The sequence below is a fragment of the Microcebus murinus genome, chromosome 4 (genome assembly GCF_040939455.1).
Source record: "Microcebus murinus isolate Inina chromosome 4, M.murinus_Inina_mat1.0, whole genome shotgun sequence".
NCBI classification, from domain to species: domain Eukaryota; kingdom Metazoa; phylum Chordata; class Mammalia; order Primates; family Cheirogaleidae; genus Microcebus; species Microcebus murinus.
Genome location: NC_134107.1, coordinates 31,147,947 through 31,168,216, shown reverse-complemented (window position 1 = coordinate 31,168,216; position 20,270 = coordinate 31,147,947). Strand labels below are relative to the sequence as shown.

General features: G+C 43.8%; 1 protein-coding gene across 4 annotated transcripts in view; it reads left to right on the top strand.

Moving 5' to 3' along the window:
- The window catches only part of EHF (ETS homologous factor), a 42,470-nt gene extending 26,398 nt beyond the window's left edge, over positions 1-16,072 (top strand). For 2 of the 4 annotated variants that reach the window (XM_012755419.2, XM_012755417.3), the window contains exons 5-9: positions 2,229-2,297; positions 2,410-2,478; positions 7,774-7,836; positions 9,049-9,244; positions 9,348-16,071. In XM_012755419.2, coding sequence (XP_012610873.1) covers positions 2,229-2,297; positions 2,410-2,478; positions 7,774-7,836; positions 9,049-9,244; positions 9,348-9,447 — 497 coding nt within the window. In that variant the 3' untranslated portion in view covers positions 9,448-16,071. Of the gene's footprint in view, positions 1-2,228; positions 2,298-2,409; positions 2,479-7,773; positions 7,837-9,048; positions 9,245-9,347 lie in introns of all 4 variants that reach the window. The other 2 variants (XM_076002039.1, XM_012755418.3) reach the window with 2 other exon arrangements.
- The last annotated feature ends 4,198 nt before the right edge of the window (positions 16,073-20,270 follow it).

The following is a 20,270-nucleotide window of genomic DNA, read 5'->3' as shown; positions in this document are numbered from 1 at the left end:
TTGTGCCCACACTCCTCTTCTTCCTACTACTGGTCGGAACATCCTCCAGACACCAGGCCAGTGGCTAGGAGAAGGCACAGCCAAAGGTGGGGGCCTCCTTGCCACAAAAGGAGTCAGGAGATTGGACTTGGCCACATTTGGAAACGCAAGAGAGGAGGAAGAGTAAATGTCTGTTCCTCTTCCCTCCTCCCTTGATGGGGATGTGTTTCACAGGAAGGAGGAGGATGGCGACTTGATGTTGCAGTTAACGTAGTTTTGGGGGCTCGTGGGAGCTTCTATAGAGATGTCCAAAGGCAGCTGCAGAACCCAACTCCTGCCTTAAGTGTGTTTTTGTATCAAAGACACTATTCTGGGCTCTCAACAGAGTCTGCAGTACCATGGGATCTACGTTCATTTGTGTTCCCCTTCCTCTGTCCCCAATACCTCTCCTGAATACTGTCCCTCAAAGCCCGTGGGCTGTGATAAAACCACGCAGCAGCCAGTGCTCCTGGGTCACTCCCCAAGTCCACACCAGGGAGACTGCGTGCCACAGGCCTCCCTGAAGATGTGTGCCAGTCACCAAGGACAGAACTTGACCCGGGGTGATTTGTGATTGGCCCATGCAGTTATTTACTCTTTTATAGGGGGGCTGGTCTACCATTATTAAAGAAAAAAGCAATAGCTGCTAAGCATGTTAATTAGGCTGTCCGGGCCCTGCCCTTCTCTTCAGAGACCGGGGGATGGGCCACCTGGGTGCTCTGTGCTTTACGAGCCTGCCCTTGCCCTGGAGACAGATGCAGGACTTGGCCAAGAGGACGGCGCACCTCCCTCGCTTGACCTGACAGATAGCCCCACCGGAGGAGCCAGGGTGACATTGGAGAGGTCCCAAACGACTTGATAATTCCTCCTTGACCAGCCAGACATTCTTGTGTTGCCAGTTCAGAAAAGCTGAGCTGAAGGGTGGAGAAGAAGGTCCACCCTGGGAGGAGGGGTGAAGAGGCTCCTAGAGGGGCCAACACCCCCAAACCTCTTTGGTTCAGTTTGTTTTCAGAGACAACAACAGGTGTACAAGGTGACCCAACAAGAAGAGAGGGTGTAACCCCAAGAGATTGGGCTTAGGGTGTCCAAACACGTAAGCTATTAGTTAAAATACCAGCTAAATCCCTATGTCGTAAACAGGAGGACTTAGCCAGTGAGTCAGGTTTTATACCATTTATGCTATAAAAACAAAATGAAACTCGGGCAGTGGCTTACCACCCTGGCCCTAAAATTCATACTCCGGGCTGGAGGGGAGCTGAGGGCAGTCTAGGTCTGTGGAGAGGAGAAAGCAGGAAGTTTCTGGTGGGGACAAGGTGAGAGATCTTAGAGCTCTTGGCTAGCTGAGAAAGAAAATGCTTTTGTTGGAGACCAGCCCAGATCTGAGGGTTGTGTAGGAGTCGAGCTTCTTTTGGGGAGGTGGAGGGGAATTTCTTTTGAATCTGAAATCTGAAGAGTCAATCCAAGTGAGATGTGCTTACCCAGCACCCTGGAGAAAGAGCGAGTGAGAGACCGAGCGCTCTTTTCCAAGACGAGGCACCGGGGCTCTGGTCTTAACAGTTGTTTGTTGGATTCGGTAACACTCCTCTCCCCTTCTCCTCGGTTTTGTTTTGAGAATTTTGTGTCACCCCTTAAGCAAACTGGAGAAACCCTGGCAGGAGAGGGCTGCCACCCAACTTGAGGGGAGACGGTTCTCTGAATTTTAGCAAGAGAGAAGCTGTGATAAGACCGACTAGACCTTTTCTAAAAGAAACATCTTTAATTCTCCCAGGAAGATACTAGTAGGAAAAGATGTGCATTAATTATTTATTATAAATTTAAATAAACTTAACCCTTACAAGGTTTCCCCCCTCCATGTATGCCAGGCTAAAAATAGTAGAATGTAAACAATACCAAGCAGGGCTGGGAAAATTCCCAGAAATCAAAGCATTGGTCTGGGACAGGACCCCACTATTGCGACTCGTCTCGCTTCCCTGAAAATGCAACAGATGTGGAGCCCACGGATGGGCCCTGAGAAAGTCCCTTTGCCCCAGGACACTGGAAGAAAAATGGGTAACATTATTACAAAGTAAGTGGCTAAAGCGGAATCTTGCCCCTTCCCTCTGAGGACCACCTGTGGCCCCTCACGCCTCTCTGTGAGTGAGTTAGACATGGCAGACGCCTCACCCTGGAGAACATAACTACTGACTCTGACCATTTTCTATTCTTTGTAGACCCTTCCATCATGAACACCTGGAAAGACGAGAACTATTTATATGATACCAGCTATGGTAGCACAGTAGGTAACTAACTCCCCACCACTTAAGGTCCTTTTACTACTTATTCTGTTTGTCCAACAGTCACAATGTTGTAAGGAGGGGACTCTAAATACCCTTTATCTTTTCATTGCCACAGATTTGTTGGACAGCAAAACTTTCTGCAGGGCCCAGATCTCCATGACAACCACCAATCACCTGCCTGTCGGTAAGTTGTCCTGACATCCGAGGCTGGGTGTGCCCAGTACGGTGCCTACGGAGAACTGATGAGAATTACCAACATCTCACGTTTCTGTTTTGCTGGGGTCTTTCTCATTAAAAGGCTGGAAAAGAGTGGAGTTACTATGATAAGAGGTCTTCTTTTGAGCCAGTATTTGTACGTCAAAGATGACCAGTAAATATTCCTCTGGGCAAAGGGTTTGTCTCCCGTGAAATCAGTCACTCTCTTGTGATAACAAAGGTTGTTTAGGCTTTCTTCTCTTTTCAACACAAACTTGCTCTTGGGATATATATATATATATATATATATATATATATATATAATAAAATTATTCATACTTTGGTGTGCTCACGAGGGAGAAGGCTATATACAACAAACTACATTTGGCTTTAGAGAAAGATGGTCTCATGGAGAAATTCAGAGGTCCGTGAACCTGTGGTGATGATTTCTGGGTTGGAGGGGTAGCCATTGGAACTACCACTACTACTTTCCAGAACCCTTGAAATCACACCGTTTTGTCTGGTTTTAGGTCTAACTCACATGGGTCTTCAGTACTCGCTCATCAGTCAGAATACCGGGACTTTATAAATTATGCTGCATCTGGTTAAGATTGGATGAAACTGGGGGCTATCCGTGACTCTTAATCAAGGTTACACTGACTGAGAGGGTTGGTATGTTGGGAATCTGGGAGTGGGCTTTCAGATTGCCACTCCCCTCCCAAACAGGTATAGTGGGGGAGTTAGTTGAAGAGAGGGCCTTGACTCAGGTGCAAACTTCTACATCTCTTTGGGTCTATGAAATGGAGTTTAGACAGGAATTGAATTTGGGCAACTTCAGGAACTAGGATTTAACACAGTCTTTGTGAGAGAAAGATTGCAACCCTTCCTTTTTTTTTTTTTTTTTTTTTTTTTTTTGCATTTGTTGAGTGTGTGTTTTTGAGAACCTAAATAATGAAAGCTTTTGGTTTGAGGTTTTGTTTGGGTCAAGCCCCTTGAATGAGACAGGGCTGGGAGCCAGTGTAAATGCTTCTGGAATTGAGGTTAAGAACTGAGGCCAACTCAGCTCTCTGTGTCCCCCTCCCCCCACAGCCCTCAGCATTATGTGTCACTCAAAGTGTTTGTTGAAATTAGGAAATAGATCAAACACAGGAAAGGCTGCAGTGTATTTGCCATTCTGGGGGAACGGAGCCAATCAGGGTAAGATTTCTGTGGCAATCAGATTTCTTGTCACCCAGTCAAGACCTAGGGTTTCAGGGCTGAGGAAACCACCGGAGTCACCCTCTGATTTCCTCTCAGACTTCCTAAGGTGGCCCCTCCCATGTCCTTCTGGTTGGGTCTTGGACTTATGGCAAAAGATCCCAACCAAGAATAAAGCCACGCCAACCACTTCCTGAGCCTCAGGGGCTGTTAGGTTCTCCGGGCACCTGGGAAATCTAAAAGCCATCGTCACCGCTCTAGTGCCCTGACAACTCAGCCATCCTTCTCTTTTCTGTGTCTTATACCTTCTAGAACCTCAGAACCAACAGGGACTTCAGAGGCCAGTTTCTGCTTCACATTTACAGTAGCGGAGAACTCACTGTCTCCTGAGGCCACCTGCTGTGTTTTTGCATAGTCCTTCTTAAGATGGGCTCAGGATCTGCTTGCTCTCTGTTACCCTCCTCCATCCTAGTTCCTTCCAGCCCCTCATTCCTGTCCTGCGATGATAGCACAGGCTGGAAAATGAGATAAATAACCCAGGCCCTCTGTCAGAATCAATTCAGTGTCTGGGGTTGGTAAGATCTTTGGGGTAATAGCCCTCCAGGCTAGTTAATTACAGCCTTGTATGGGGCAATTCCTTTCAGAATAGTTTATGCAGGGGTCCTCAAACTTTTTAAACAGGGGGCCAGTTCACTGTCCCTCAGACCGTTGGAGGGCCATTGGAGAGTGCAGGGCACATTCCACACATGCGCACTGTGGGCCGGGGACCAGTCGGCTGCTAAGCAGGACAGGCAGCGGTGGCAAAATCACCCGGCGGGCCAGATAAACGTCCTCGGTGGCCCGCACGTGGCCCTCGGGCCGTAGTTTGAGGACCCCTGGATAGTCTCTACTGGATGGGAACAGAACCTCCCGAAAGACCCCTGCCATTTGCCAGAGTCTTTATATTTCAAGCTGCTGTAAAATCGAGGGCAGCGAAATGAAATATCTTCCTATGTTTTAATGCAAGTTAGAAGCCGAGCTGGGGTGAGGCTCAGCGTACACTGACGCCCTCCGTGATAAACTCAGGTGGGGGAGCGGGCTTCGTTTTGGTCTCTCCGTCATCTGCCCATTTCATAAAATGGCCGCCGCCAATGTCCTGCGCTTCTCCACAGTCCTGCGGCCTGGCGTGCCAGCTCGGGCTTGATGTGTTTATCCACCGACTTGCTGAGCCTAAAGCTAGGGTGGCACGGTCTATTAAGAAGGCTGAAATTTGTATATCCCGTAAAGAAATGGCTCACGGCTGAATCATATGCAAATGCTTCCAATCTTTGCTTCTTGCGAGGCAGCTTACCTGAGGTCATGCTCTTGTACTTGCATCATAAACCCGAGGCTTGTTGCTGCCCCTGCCTGGGCCAGACGGGCCTTGGCCTGGAGTGCCTGGGCGCAGGGCGAGAGAAAGCCAGGCTGGACGGCTTCCCCAGAGCAAGCCAGTACTTTATAAGAATGAATCACTTGACCACATGGCTAACTTCAAAGGTCTTGACTTTTCTTCTGGGGCAGGGGGAGGAAGGGGAGGGAAGGCCACCCTATTAAAGTGACGTTGTAGATCAAAAGATTTCAGTGCTGAGGCAGGCCAGGGATTCCGCAGTTCGTCCCTGCACATTGCAACGGGCAGAGGGAGCCAGAAAAAATCAGATTTTTCTTTTGGCTTTGGTTGCATATCCTCACATAAGAATGATAGAAAGATTTTTATCTGGGGATTTTGTTTAAGTCTTTCCTAAGCTGGTGGGAGGTCTAGCTTGTTGTGTAAATGGCTGACATTTGAAAGAGAAAATTCCCTCATGGTTTATCTAGTTTGAGGGGTTTTGATTTAGAGCCCATGGACTCCCGCGTGGGCCACGGACCCCTGACATTGTTGACAAAATTTTAGGAGCATACATATATGAGCATTTTTCTGGGGAGAGGGTCCAAGGTGTTCACCTTATTCACAAAGGTACCTTAACTCCAAAGAAATTAATTCTAGATGAGCTTGGAACCCACAAACAATAATTGAGGCCGATCCACGGAGAGGCACTTGGGTTTTTCTGAACTCATCCCTAGCTCTGAAATAATGGCCCTGCGTCCCCTCTTGGATGCCATTTGAAAGTGAGCTTTGCTGGTGGCCTGCTGGGTAAATGCTACTCTTTGTCTGCAGAACAACGTGGCCCTGTCAGAGTGATGTATCACTTGGAAACCGGGGTGGGTGCCAGAGCTGTCGCAATATTGTCACATCCTGATGGGATGTTGCAACCTCACCCTGCAACCTACAGGGAGGGAGAGTGGAGTCTCCTTGCCTTTTCTGTGTATTTGTCCTTCCTGATTTCAGAGAAACCCAAGTCAGGTGCAGCCCTCCTGGTGACTATGCCAGCAGAGAAATGATTCACCAGAATGAGAGGGTTCTCTTCTATTCAGACCCTACTAAACCCTTCTTCTCCAACCTGCCTTGGCTTTTGGAGAAACCACTGGATGCACTGAGTCTTGATTAGCTGAGTGATCAGATAGATCAATGGAAAATACAGAATCATCGGGCTGGAATTATATTTTTTCTGCCAATAAAAGCATTAGAGAAGTGAACCTGACTTTTGGCAGGATAGACATGTGTGAAAACTCAGAGGAGACTGAGTGCAGACCACCATCTTTGGAAATGGTGTAGAATTGTGGTTACAGGTAAAGATTCTGGATTCAGACTGTTTATGTCCACATCCTGGCCCTGCTTTCGGTCTGTGTGTGTGTGTGACTGTAGACAAGCCATTTGACCTCTCTGTCTCTCAGATCCTCCACAGCTGTAAACTGTGGATCACAATAGTACCTACCTCATAGAGTCATTGTGTGAATTAAATGAGGTGATTCACGTAAAGTGCTTAGTACAGTGCTTGGTACGTAGTAAGCACTCAATAAAGAGTAGCTATTCTTCTTAACCAGTTTAATTAGGAGCTAATGGTCAGTGGTTCGTAAACTTTTGAATAATGGACTACTCCTGGCAATCAAATGAATACTAGGGACCTCTTCCTTTGCATGCAGTGTCAGTCAGTTCAGAATGCCCTGGAAGGCCACACATGGGGCAGCGAACCCTGGCTTAGGAAGCCCTGATGAAATGCACATGCACCAGTTTTACTGGCCCAGTTCCTTAAAGGATTGGCTTGTGTTTTGGGACTACTTTGTATTAAAATTGGTTGATTTTTGATTGTGGGAATTTTTTTTATAAGATCTGCTTTGTCCTCCCAACACCTGAAGTGCCCTCTGAGAAACACACCACACACACACACACTACTAAGTCATTTAGTTTTCTTTTAGAGAAGAATTTTTATTTCACAGATTTGCCTCTGTCATCTCCTCTTTGGTGATCGTTGCAAGGGTTACCATAATGAGTCATTTGTTAAACTAATCTGTGTTTCCATAGTCCACTGTGGCCCTCTGTACTAAGTTCAGGCCACTCAATGGCCCCTTTGTCAGGCTAATTAAAATGTATCTTTGCATGCCAAAAAAGGCAGTCCTCTGGCTTAAAAGCCATCTTTCATTGTTATAAATGTTTACATTTTTGTATTATGGAAGAAGAAGAAGAAGAAAAAAACCACCTTTCAATGACCTAAATCTTTCAGTGGCTTCCCATTTCTCATGGAGTAAAGTTCTTAAAAAGTCCCATAAGGTATAAATGATCAGAACCTCAGCCCTCCTCCTCTGCTCTTGCTCACAGCCACACAGATGCCAAACACACGTCAACCTCAGGGCCTTTGCACATACTCTCCTAAAGCATGGAAGGCTGTCCACAGTTGTCTGCATGGCTGTCTCCCTCACATCTTTCAGGTTGCTTTATCAGAGATCTCTTCTGTGACCACTTTGTCTTACATTGCAAATTATTACCACCTTCATACTTCTGTCCCCAATCCTTCCCTTGAATTATTTTTCTCCATGGCATTTATCATCTCTGTTTTGCTTGGTTCACTACCACATACTCGAACAGTGCCAGGCACACAGTAGGTGCTCATATTGGTTAAATGAGTGGATGTATGAATGCAAAGGATAATTGTAAGAAACAGGTAAATTAAATGGCTCTCATTTTTCTCCTTAGCAGAATCGCCTGATATGAAAAAGGAGCAAGACCACCCTGCAAAGTGCCACACCAAAAAGCACAGTAAGTTGGCACTTGCGTCTTTCCATCATGTCGGGCATAACTGGAGGCCACTGGCTTTTATTTGCCTCTGCCTGCTGCCTCCATTTCTTCACTAGGGACTGGGTAGATTGAGAAACAGAGGCATCGCTTGCCAGTAAAGTCACCCCTCTGCAGCTCTGTCTCAAGGTGTGGCCCCACTGGGTATTTCCTCCTCATTCTGTCATATTTATTCTAAAATGGAGACACCCAGTGAATAAGAATTTCTCGAAGGCATGGGGTTAGCAACTTCCCTCTGTCTCAGCGAAAAAAAGGTAGAAAGGGATGGCAGTGGGAAGACACAGCTGAGATGTGTCATTCTACCTACCTTTGTGGGTTATTGTTCCAAGGAATGACTCTTGGGTCTTGAGATCCCTTAAGATTCCACACTGCTCTTCGGGAATTTATGTCCCCCAGAAGTAAACTCTTATGAACCCATATGAAATATCAGAGATGGAATTGAGGAGGAGCATAGAAAGAAATCAAGATGGTATCACCTAGAAATTATAGGGAATTGGAATGGCAGCCCACAAAACTGAATTAATGCAGCCCCTGAAATGGTTGGTGGGGGGGAGGAGGGTCACAAATCCAGTGGGAGGAAGATTGAATTTGGGTGCTAATCTGATTACAGTAGCTGCTTCATTTTCAAATAGGGGCCCCCAATTCCTTTGTGAGCACCCCCCCCCAAGCCCCATATATTCTAGAAGTTAAAATTCTAGAGCCTTATTGATTTGCATTTGGCTGAAGCACAGTTGCTGGGTTGGAGCAATTTAATTGGTTCAGCTACTAGATAAAAGTGTTCAAAAGTTGCTCTCTGGGAAAGTAACAGGGTGAAATGAATCTAAGCCATTTGTGAATAATAATTAGAATAAATTCCTCCTGATTTAGGAGACCTAAGATCTATTCCTCAGTTTTGGCTTTGCTGCTAATTTGCTGTGTGGCTGTGGTCAAGTCACTTACATTCTCTGTGCCTCAGTTTCCTGATTTGTAAAATTTAAAAAAATGGTGCTAGTTCATTCTCAGTTGCCTTTTTTAAATGTCCAATATTTGGTGATCTTGTGATCTATCTTTCCTGGTGAGTAGTGGAGAATTGAGTAGCTCCTACTTGAAGGAAGATGATGTAATTCAACACCCACTCTGTCCTTTCTTTGCTGTAACATGGGCCCTTAATAAGCCCCTTTTTCTGCTTTTCATCAGATCCAAGAGGAACTCACTTATGGGAATTCATCCGAGACATTCTCTTGAATCCAGACAAGAACCCGGGGTTAATCAAATGGGAAGACCGATCCGAGGGCATCTTCAGGTTCTTGAAGTCAGAGGCTGTGGCTCAGTTATGGGGAAAAAAGAAAAACAACAGCAGCATGACCTACGAAAAACTCAGCCGGGCTATGAGGTGAGGAGTTTCCTTTCTCTGAAAACGATAAGGCCGCACGACCAGCTATTTACCCAAAAGTCTGAGTCTGACCTGCCACCTCACCCAGTTTCCTCTGTTACAGATATTACTACAAAAGAGAAATTCTGGAACGTGTGGATGGACGCAGACTGGTATATAAATTTGGGAAGAATGCTCGAGGGTGGAGAGAAAATGAAAACTGAAGCTTCCAACACTTTGAACACAAACCAAAACACACACCGGATGACAAACAGAGAACTCCTGGACGTAAATATTTCGAAGACTACTTTTTCTCTGATATTTATGTACCATGAGGGGGAAGAAAAACCACTTCTGACGGGAAGAAGGAACACTACCGTTGATAAAAAATTATATTGTTACTTTGAAGTATGTCCTATATGGGGGACAAACGTACACAGTTTTCTGTGAACTATGATGCTGTCTGTGGTTGTGATTTGTTTTCACCTCTATTGTGAAGTTCTTTTCCACTGCAAGAATAGCAGGGTTTGTGGCCTTGTACTTCTTGCTAAGAGAAAGGGAAAAAAAAAATCAGAGGGCATTAAATGTTTTTGTATGCAAAATGGTTTAGAAAAAGGCGGTATGTCCTCCACGCATGAGCACCCACATGGCCTTGTTAAGAGAGGTGGACATGGTCGCCAGGCTGAACTCTGGGATTTCAGGTTGATGGAATAAACTGGAAGGTTGCTGGGAAGTTTAATCTGACCTTTAGGATCCAGTGAGTGGAGGATGGGGGCTTCCAAAATCCAGGGCGGGTTGTAATCGCTGCATAATTGCATGACTTGAATGTTTAAATCAGCGAGCAGAATAATAGTGGGGTCTTTATACTTATTCTGGGATGATTTACCTGATGCCAGGGTCCCCTCCTCACTTTGCCTTGGATAGTTGGTGTAAAAGCTTCAGTTGCCATGTCTGCTCACTTCTATTTATCCAAAAGAGAGCCCAACCTTGGTTATTTTTATTCCAACTGCTTAATGAGTGGGAAAAAAGAAGAGGTGGTGTAAACATGACTGATGAGGTTACTCTTGTATCTCCACAGTCCAGGGTTTCTCAGCCCAGGTGACATTTTGGGCAGGGTCATTCTTTGTGGTGAGGGCTGTCCTGTGCTTCGTGGGATGTTCAGCAGTATCCACGACCTCTACCCACTAGATCCTGGAAGCACTCCTCAGCTGTGACAACCAAAACTGTCCCCAGACATCACCAAATGTTTGTCCCCTGAGGGGCAAAATTGCCCGTGATTGAGAACCACCAATTTAACCAGTCAAGATGAAGATGGTGATTGATTCTTAGAAAACAACAACAAAAATATGTAAGGTCTTTTAGTCCCTAGAGTGAAGCAAAAGCAAGACTTCAAAGTCTACCTATTTTTACTTTTTAAAGAGTTAGGGATCGTGAGTTGAAATCTGTAGAGGAGCTTCTTTTAAGAACCCCAGATGAGAGCCAAAGACAGATAAATGAACCATAGTAATGTGGCAAAAACTACAATAGGAGACATTTTCACTGGAATTATAAGGCAGAGTTAAAATTATATTGCATGAGGAAACACTGAGAGAAGAATCTATGTGTGTGTGTGTGTGAGAGAGAGAGAGAGAGAGAGAGAGAGAGTTCCAGGAAAAACCTTCTTTGCAGGTGTTAATGCTTATAATCTTTTCTCTGTTTGGATCATCTCTTATCTGTCTCATACAAACTCATTCCAAGTAAATGGTTTATTGCCTAGATTTGCATTCAGACAAATGTTTAAAAAAAAGAAGGAAAGAAAAGATGGAAAAGACAAACAGAAAACTCAGCTCCGGAGCTATTGTCACCAAGGAGTTGGAAGCTTGTTCTTCAATAATGGGATTGTTCTGGGGTACCTGGAGGTTTCTCTTTGGGCACTGCAATCTGGGAGGAATGTGAGTCTGCAGACACTTTGAAAATGGGTTTGGACATACAGACTCCTGTTATAGCTTTTCTTTTTGGCTTCATCACGTCCTTGACTTTCTCCTCCAGCCTGCCTCTCTTTCTCATGCAATAATATTTGGATAAAGGTGTATAGCAATAGGAAGGCGTTCTCTTCATCAACTGATAGAGCACCTACCATAGTGTCTTGCTCAGTGGAGGTGAGCGACTCCTATTTAAAGGTTGCAAAGTGTTTGTAATATATTTAAAAGACTAGAAGTAAGAAGTAGTTAAGAACTTGTGTTAATTATACTGAGATCCATTCTGGGTGGTGACCTTAGGGCACCCACGAGTGACCTTCAGAAGGTACAACCAGGTCCATTTTTATTTCTGCTTGGCTTGCTCACCTCCACAAAGGTTTTACTTGGTGTTGTCAAGTTACTGAGGGAGCTGATAAAAATAACAATGAACAGCAAAGATCCTGACTATGCAACTCAGACATTCCTGCAGAAAAGACACACCTTGCTTTCTAAGCAAGGCTGAAGAACCATGGGGCCTTTCCGACATATGACTTCTCCACACACAGAATGAATTGAACATCCAGATATTTGAATTGGTGTAACATGTGAATATTTGTGTGTCTGTGTGTGTGTGAGTTGTGTGATGTTATTCGGAGAATCTGGCAATTCTCCCTCTGCTGTTCCTTTCCTGGCTTTGCCTGTTCATCATCTAAGGTGGCTAGATCCTTCTCTGAGTTCATCCCTTTTCAAACCTGTATGTTTCTCACATTCCTCCAACTTGGCTTTGGCTCTTTCTGCAATCTTTCCATTGAAGAGCAATCCTTGCTAGGGATAAATGAATCTGGGGAGTACCTACTAGAGCAGCTCTGCAGATAATTAGCAGATTGTGTTGTTTGTTGAAAGTGACGGTTTCTTGGCACCTGGTGCCTGTTTGAGAGGCTGGAGTATTAAGTTCTCAGCGTATCTCTCTATTGTTTTGGCTTGAGTTTGCTGCATTTTCTATGTGCTATTCGTGACTTGGAGAACTCAAGGAAATTGGGCCATGCCAACTTGGGGTGTGAACCGAGTACTTACTCCCCACCAGTGTTGAAAGGGAGAGCATAGCCCTACAGATAAGCCTCCCCCTTTCTTTTGGGGACACATAGTTTCCCACTTGGGAGGCTCATTTGTGCTCGATGTCTACATGGTCACTAAACACGGTCTCCTCGGACCTCTCTGAGGTTTGAGCTTAAGGCTTGGGCTCTCTCTTGTTAGCAGGTTTTCATGGGAACCTGAGCCAGGAAATGTATTGCTAAGACTTGACCAGGGTTAGATCATCTGAGGCTTCTAGATATTTGACTTGATAAAACTTGAGCAAGGCCCTGGCTTCCAGAGACATATCCTACATACAGTTTTTTGAATGTGCCACCTGAGCAGAGGGGACCCAGGCTACGAGTTTCCTTTTGAACATGCTGGTCCTTCTTCAAAGTTCTCACCTTGCTAGCAGTAAGCTCTTCGAGGGCAGGGACTATATCTTAGCACTATCATTTCCCATTACCTAGCATGAGATGGATATACAATAAATATGTGTTGAATTAATGAATTACTGTCTTCTGGCAAACTCTGCTGATTGGGAGCCCATACCTATAATTGGGGCGTGGATCGTTTCTTCGCTGGAATAAGAGTACAACGGCCAAACCTTCAAGGACATATTATCTACTATGAACATTTTACTGTGAGACTCTTGATTATGCTTTCCTACCTGTGCTGAAATGAAACCAAAACAGACTGTGAGACTTACCTGGTCCAAGAAGCCAGTAATGAACCTTTGACCTGTTTAACCAATGAAGATTATGAATGTGTTAATATGATGTAAATTGCTATTTAAGTATAAAGCAGTTCTAAGTTTTAGTATTTTGGGATTGGTTTTTATTTTATTTTTTTTCTTTTTGAAAAATACTGAGGGATCTTTTGATAAGGTTAGTACTGCATGTTAGATTTTAGTTTTGCAAATGTGTTTTTTTTTTCAAATGTATAACGTATAAAAAAAGGCAAAACAGTAAGAGGGAAAGCAGTTATATTATTATACTACAGTTAAAAGAAGCATTTGTTGGGTGTCTACTATGTGCACAGCATGGAACCATATTTGTGAGAGTTTGTCTAATTATATGGGATGTACTAGATCTTGATATCTACTTATTGGGTGGATAATTACTGTATGAATGAAAGAACATCACAGCAATCACAATGTCAGAGCCGAATTATCCTCAGTGTTGTTTCTCAGGATTCAATTTCTGGAGTGAGAGAGCATTTTTAAAAAAAAATCCTGTTGAGATTGTGTCCTATAAACTTCTGAAATGTACAGATCTTCACAAGTTTAACTAAATTTGGGAGTAATCTTTCTGTAGCTATCTGCATCATTATTGCTTTTTTCCCCATCTGGCTTATGGGTTGAAAATTTGTGGGAAACAACTCTATTGCCACTATTTTTTTAAAAATCAGCAATCTTTCTCTATAAGCTGTATTAAATTCAACCGAGTATTTCTGTTTTATGAAAGAATTATATTTTTCAAAATATGGGTTTTTTTTTTGTTTGATGGGTCCCAGAAAACACTAATAAAAACTATAGAGCCCAGCCTGGAAATGTTATGTTTCATTCTTCAAGAAGCCATCCTAAGCTGAGCCTAGAGGAGATGTACTTGGTCTATAATAACAGAACATACACAGCTTCTACACTTCTGTACTTAATAAGCATTTATTGAGCATCTACTGTGTGCCAGTCACTGTTCTAGGCACTGAATTATGGCAGATAATGAAAGACAAAAATCTCTGCTCTCATAAAGTTTATGTCCTATTGAGTAGTAACAGACAAGACACTAACAAACAAATAAATAATGCATTAGCATATCAGATGTGCAGTAGAGAGACATCGTAGGGAGTGCCAGAGCATAGAGGGGTGTATTGCAAGTTTAAGCAGAGTTAAGAAGCAAATATTTCAATAAAGGACTGAAGACTCTAAGGTAAGGAGCCAAGCAGATGCCTGGAGGAGTGATCCATACCAGAAGGACCAGCAAGTGCAAAGGTCCTGAGGTGAGTCTGTTCCTGTCGTGTCAAAAGAGCAGTGAGAAAGTCTGTTTGCCAGAATAGACGAGCAAGAGTAGGAAATGATGAAAGAGAGGCACTGGTGGACCGGATCACATAGAGCTTGGAGGCCATTATGAAGGCTCTTGATCTTCCTTTGCATGATACAAGGAGCCATAGAGGAGTGACAGCTCCAACTTCTGGTTTAAAAGGATCCCTCTGGCTGTGGTGTTGAGAGTGGACTGAAGAAAGGCATTCAGTGCAGGGTGTACATTCTTAGTTAAAGGTGAGCAAAGAGGATAGGAAAGATGACTTTCACATTCAGGTTTCTGATACAATACTTTAAAATGTTTCCAGGCAGTAAGGGAGCTCTTCTGGGGCAGAATACATTTCTCCCTGGGTCCAGAATGTCTCAGTCAGATAACTTCATAAATAATAATAAAAATAATAACAACTTACTATTTTGGAAAGATTTGCTTAGTCCCAGAAACTATGATGTGTTCTTGACATACATTACTATATTTAGTCCTCATGCAAGCCTGTGATATATATTGGGGATAGATATTATAGATATAGATAATATCTATATAGATATTATATAGATATAGATAATATAGATATAGGTAATATCTATTGGGGATAGATATTATCCCCAATTTTCATATGATGAAAATTAACGTCAAAAAGGTTAAGTGACTTTCTCAAGGTCACATAGCTAGTAATAAATGGTAGATCTGATATTGTTTACCCAGGTCCCTCTTGCTCTAACTCCAGTATTTCTCTAGTTCCTCGGGATGCTAATGTTACACACACACACACACACACACACACACACACACACACACAGGTTTCTAGGGTTGAATACACTGGGGAAACTCTAAGTTGAATAATGTTTTACAGAGCTATTTACTGCAGGACTTCTCAGAGTCTTTATGAGGGTTTGCATTGTAAATCCACAAGGTAGGGGGAAAGTGTGTCCAATTTCCCAAGCCTATTTGACAATGGCCCTTTTTCATTGAAGAAGATCTCATTCATGAAACTGGCACCAATTAGAAACTCTTAGAGAAATAACAGTCTTTAGAGATTACTTCTCAGACTTAGAATAGGCAGTATTTTCATGTTTGGGCCCAATAAGTATGATGACAGTATTTCTGCACATCAAAATTGTCCAATGTTGAATATATTTCATTTTTCTTTTTTCTCCTTGAGAAGAAATTCCCTCAGTTACTGACCAGGGCATTATTTATTTGCACTGATGCATTTTCCAGTACTAACAAAGGGGACTTGCAAAGTGACTCCTTGAGAGCTATGAACTCTCCTCAGTTTTAACTCATTAGAGCTATCTATCCAAAACTATAGGCACTAGACCCATGTGGCTATTTAAGCTCCAGTTGGTTAAAATTATATAAATTAAAATTTCAGTTCTTAAATCACACTATCCACTTTTCAAGTGCTGAATAGCCACATATGGCTTATGGTTACTCTATTGGAAAGTGCAGATATTGAATATTTCCATTATCAGAGAAAATTCTACTGCACAGCACTGCTCTAGAATCTGGCCTGGGAGGGTGGGGTAAGGGCAGAAAGGATAGTGTGCAAAACTCACCAACTGTGAAATAAGATCCCAGGAGCCTTAGAAACCAAAGGTGACCCTGAATTGTAGAGAACGAAAAAAAAAATAAATAAAATAAAGATCCAAAGCAAATATCTCAGTGTTTGCTGGAACGATGACAGTGTCTACAGGTACAAACAGGTTTGATACTGTCTGTGGAGACTTGGAGTGGGAGGATTTGATTATTCTTATCTCTAAACCCCACAAATACCATAGAGTCATGGATATGAATGGTCCAAAGGATGTGGGTTTCCGGTAGAGAATATTGGCTCTGGGGTGAGCACCAAAATGGGAAGGGAAATGAAAAGTCCCCCATACGAATGGCTGCTATTGTCCACTGTCTGCTACAAATGGCACTAGTGCCATTTTCCTCCTTTTCGAAAGAAACTTCTTGCATAAGGCATCTACCCTTAGGCTCTCTCTTCCCTTGGAAGTCAGTTTCCCTCCATCATCATCTGGCCTCTGTTCCTATCAAGTCCCTAACAATGCCCTGTTGACGGTCATAGTCAAGTTCATTCCTGCCTCAGAGTCTTTGCTGTAGCTGTTCCCTCCACCTACAATGCACCCTCTTCTCATCTTCACATGGCTGGTTCTCGCTAGTCACACTGGTCTCAGTTCAAAAGGTCACCTTTCCTAATCGCACTCATGTCATCTGCCCGCCTACCGCCATCGCTTCCTATTGCATTATCCACATTTCATCTTCCCAGAACTTAAAGTGCCTGAAATTATGTTTTTAATCCATTAGTTTACTTTTGCAGAGCTTCTATTCCCTGCTAGCACGTAAGCTCTAGGAGAGCAGGAACCTACCATGTTCACCAAGTGTTCTTAGAGCTAGGACACACCTAACACACGAGCCTCGACCCGTCAATATTTGTTGAATGAATACATGAAGGGTCTTATTATTTTCAAATTTTGGGGCTTTTCTTTTGGAGTCATGCTTTTTGACACTGGTGACCCCCCATTCCCTTTTCCTTTGGAAAATATCTGCTCCTTTATGTCCTGCACCAGTGAGATTCTTGCTCTTCTGCTTCCCTAAGTATTGCTCTTCGGTCCTTGCTCTTCTCACCCCTCTCCCTGCACGTGTTCCCCAAGATTAAATCCCAGCCCTCTTCTCTTCTCTCTTCCCATCACCCCCCTCAACATTTAGGCTCTTGAAATTTCAGCCTCAAGAGACCTCATAGTGGTAATGGGGAGGTACAGGCTGTTCTCTATTGGGTCCTGGCCTCAGCTCTAACTGGCTGGGGACTATGGACATGTCACTTAACTTCATTCCTTAGTTTCTTTTTCTATTAAATGGACACACGTTCCTACTTCCAGTGGTGTTATGGAAATCGAAATCAAGCAGATTTAAGCACTTGATTATTCAGAATTTATGGAGAGTTTATACATGCAGATCTTGTGCTTAACACTTTGCCTTTTTTTTTTTTTTTTTTTTTTGGTAATCCTCACTCTAACCTCACAAGACAGGTTCTACTGTCATTTTCATTTTACAGATGAGGAAATTGAGGCTCAGAGAGGCATAGAATCTTAACTGAGTTCACTCTGCTAGTATGTGGCAGAGCTGAGATTTGAACCTCTGCTTGGCTGAATCCAGAATGGAGTTTGTAATCATAATGCCCTACTGTTTTTCTTTGAATGCGTTAAGGAAAGAATTAAGCATTGAATGAGGTAAAGAACGTATTTCTGAATTCATGATGACCCAAAGAGAGGTGTTCAGGGTGTCTAGCGTGGGAATGCAGTGGTAACTAGTCAACATGGTGCCTTCAAATCATTTTACCCTGTGTTAATGTCATAACTGACCATCATTAGCCAGGTTCTAAGATTCAGAGAGGATTGAGTGTCTGTTCTGCCTTAAAATCATAGCGCCAGAGATGCCTAGAGCTGGCACATCATTTGGTACAAAATCCTGTCGCAAGAGCTTAGACAGCTTAGTGCACAGACCAAGGTCCCCCAGGCTCTTAGCTGGAAGGGGAAGCCAGTTTTCCCACTTTCTCATTCAAAAATGCTTCCACCCAAGGTGAACGTCCTTGGCCAGGGGCCTCCCATAACCACAGGGCTCTTCCACCCCAATGTAGAGACAGTCTCAGGGGAGTTCCTCTTCCCCCCTGGCCTCCACGGTGGTGCCATGCAGTCTTCTGATGCTGATTCTTCAGATCTAGCTAGCACCGTCTCCCCTCTGGGTCACGGCCAAGTCAGGGAAGAAAAATTGCACATCCTAGGTGTTGCTGGGAGAGCAGATGTGGACTCAGAGGGACCGTGACAGAGCCACTAAGAAATGATGGATGCAAAAGTCCCCACACTTCTGAGGAAGGCACACAGAGAGTGTTCCTGCAATCTGGCGAAAGATCCCATTAATCACCAGCTCTTTGTCTTCTCTCCTGTGCTTCATCGTGTGTAGGTGTGAGTTGTGCGTGTGTGCACGCAGGTGTGTGTGCACGCAGGTGTGTGTGCGCCAGCCTGCCCTTCTCTCTTGTTCTCTGTGTCTCTTTCAGGGTCCCTGTTCCTTTCACATACCCTTGCTTCCTCTCGCTCTGCAGTCCCTTTCAGACTCCTTCCCTCTCCAAACCTGTCTTTCCAGGTTGTGGAAAGACAAAGCCAAGGAGAAGACAGTCCAGGATCAGGAAGGGTGCCACCTCTCTGAAAGCTTCAGCGGTGACAATAACAAATGGTATTTACCTAAGAGTTATTAACACATCAACTGTTCTCCCCTTTACTGTTTAGTCATGTCATTCAGCACTAATGGACTTTTCCAATGGCAAACAGAAAAAGAAGAAGTAAAACAAACAGTGTATTCACACTAGACAGAGTCGGTGATCCCTGCTCAAGCTGTGAAAACAGAGGCCATCTCTTAAGTTTGACCTGAGGACACGTCTCACCTGAATGAGGGTACACAGGATCCTGGCCCCATTGTGGACTCTCCACCAGGGCTTCCTGTGAGAGGGAAAGCAAGGAGTGAAGGACAAGGCTTCATGGTGCAAGAAGAAAACGCTTTACTTATTCAACAACTTGCAGCTATGTATCGATGACGGTCAAGGTGCCGGTCACTGCACTGGGTGTTGCCACAGTGCACCAGACGGACCGAAGACAAGTTCAAATGACTGGTCCAGATTCATCTTTTCAAGACCTTTAAATTCATGAAAATAAAGTATGAAAATATTGGCAATGAAGCAATGATGCTTTTTGAAAATACATGTTTCCATTTTAGACAGGCTCTATTGACTACTTGCTGTGAAAGATGATAAAATGGACTCTTAAGTTGTTGCTTACATTTCCCTTCCTCAACTTACTGGTTTGCATTAGTATATTTCCATTTTTACATTGCTGAAGTTCAAATATTTTTATTTTTTTTGACAAAATCAAGACCAAAATTGCAAAGTTCTTTAGTCTTAGATCTAAGTTTAAATAGGTCAGTGTGAGAGCCCACCTAACCTCCAGTTCTACTCCACCGTCCTGCCTCCATCACGGCCTGTTTTTTCTTTAGGAAGGAGGCATCTTCAAATCATTGGGATTGCACAACAGCCTAATAGAGTACAAAGCACAGACTTTTGAGTTGGAACAACCCCAGGTCCGACTCCCATCCCTTCACTTCTGAGTTGGGTGACGGTGGGCAAGTGACTTAACCTCCTCACGAACAAATAAGGGTTCTAAGTTGGAGCTTATACTTTGTGGGGGAGATAGCCAAATAACCAGGATAACACATTGCAGTATGATCAATATTGTGGAACTGCAGGGACACAGGACACCTGGGTCCCACTCATGATTCTGCCACTAAGTATCCATGGGCCCTTAGGCAAATTTTTAAAACTCTGTTGCCTCAGTTACTTCACTTGTAAATTGACAGGTTGGTCTAGATCATCTCTGAGGTTGTTCCAAATAGAAAGTTCCAGGAATTTATGAAAATCAGTTGGAATCTATCCCAACATTCATTTAAATATTTATAATCCAGCCAAACTATTCAGAAATCGCTTCCCTCTTCCCCCGGGGATGGATTGGGGAGCTCAAGTGAACACTGAGTCGTCTCTGGTGGGCTTACAACATTGTGCAGGTGGAAGGGGAATGGAGAGGAAATCCCTGGGCGTACTTAGCCAGTTCCAGGGGAAGCTGTCTTTCTGGATCTCAGAACTGCATCTCCATCTGGTAAGGCTGCTCCCTGGGGACATGACCGACAGGTCACAGTGATGGCTGATATTTATTCAGTGTTTACTCTGTGTCAGGCAGAGTACTGTACTTTACCTGCATAATTTTATTTGATCCTATAAGGTAGGTACTATCCTTATTACTGTCTTTCCCTTGGAATGAGGATACTGAGGTTCAGAATGATTGCACGGTTTTCCTAGGTAGCTGAATTCGGATTTGCACCCAGCTCCCAAGCAGTGACATTTCTTTCAGCTGAGCTCCTAAGTTGCTAAAGGAAGCACCACTTGGGGTTTGAACAGCC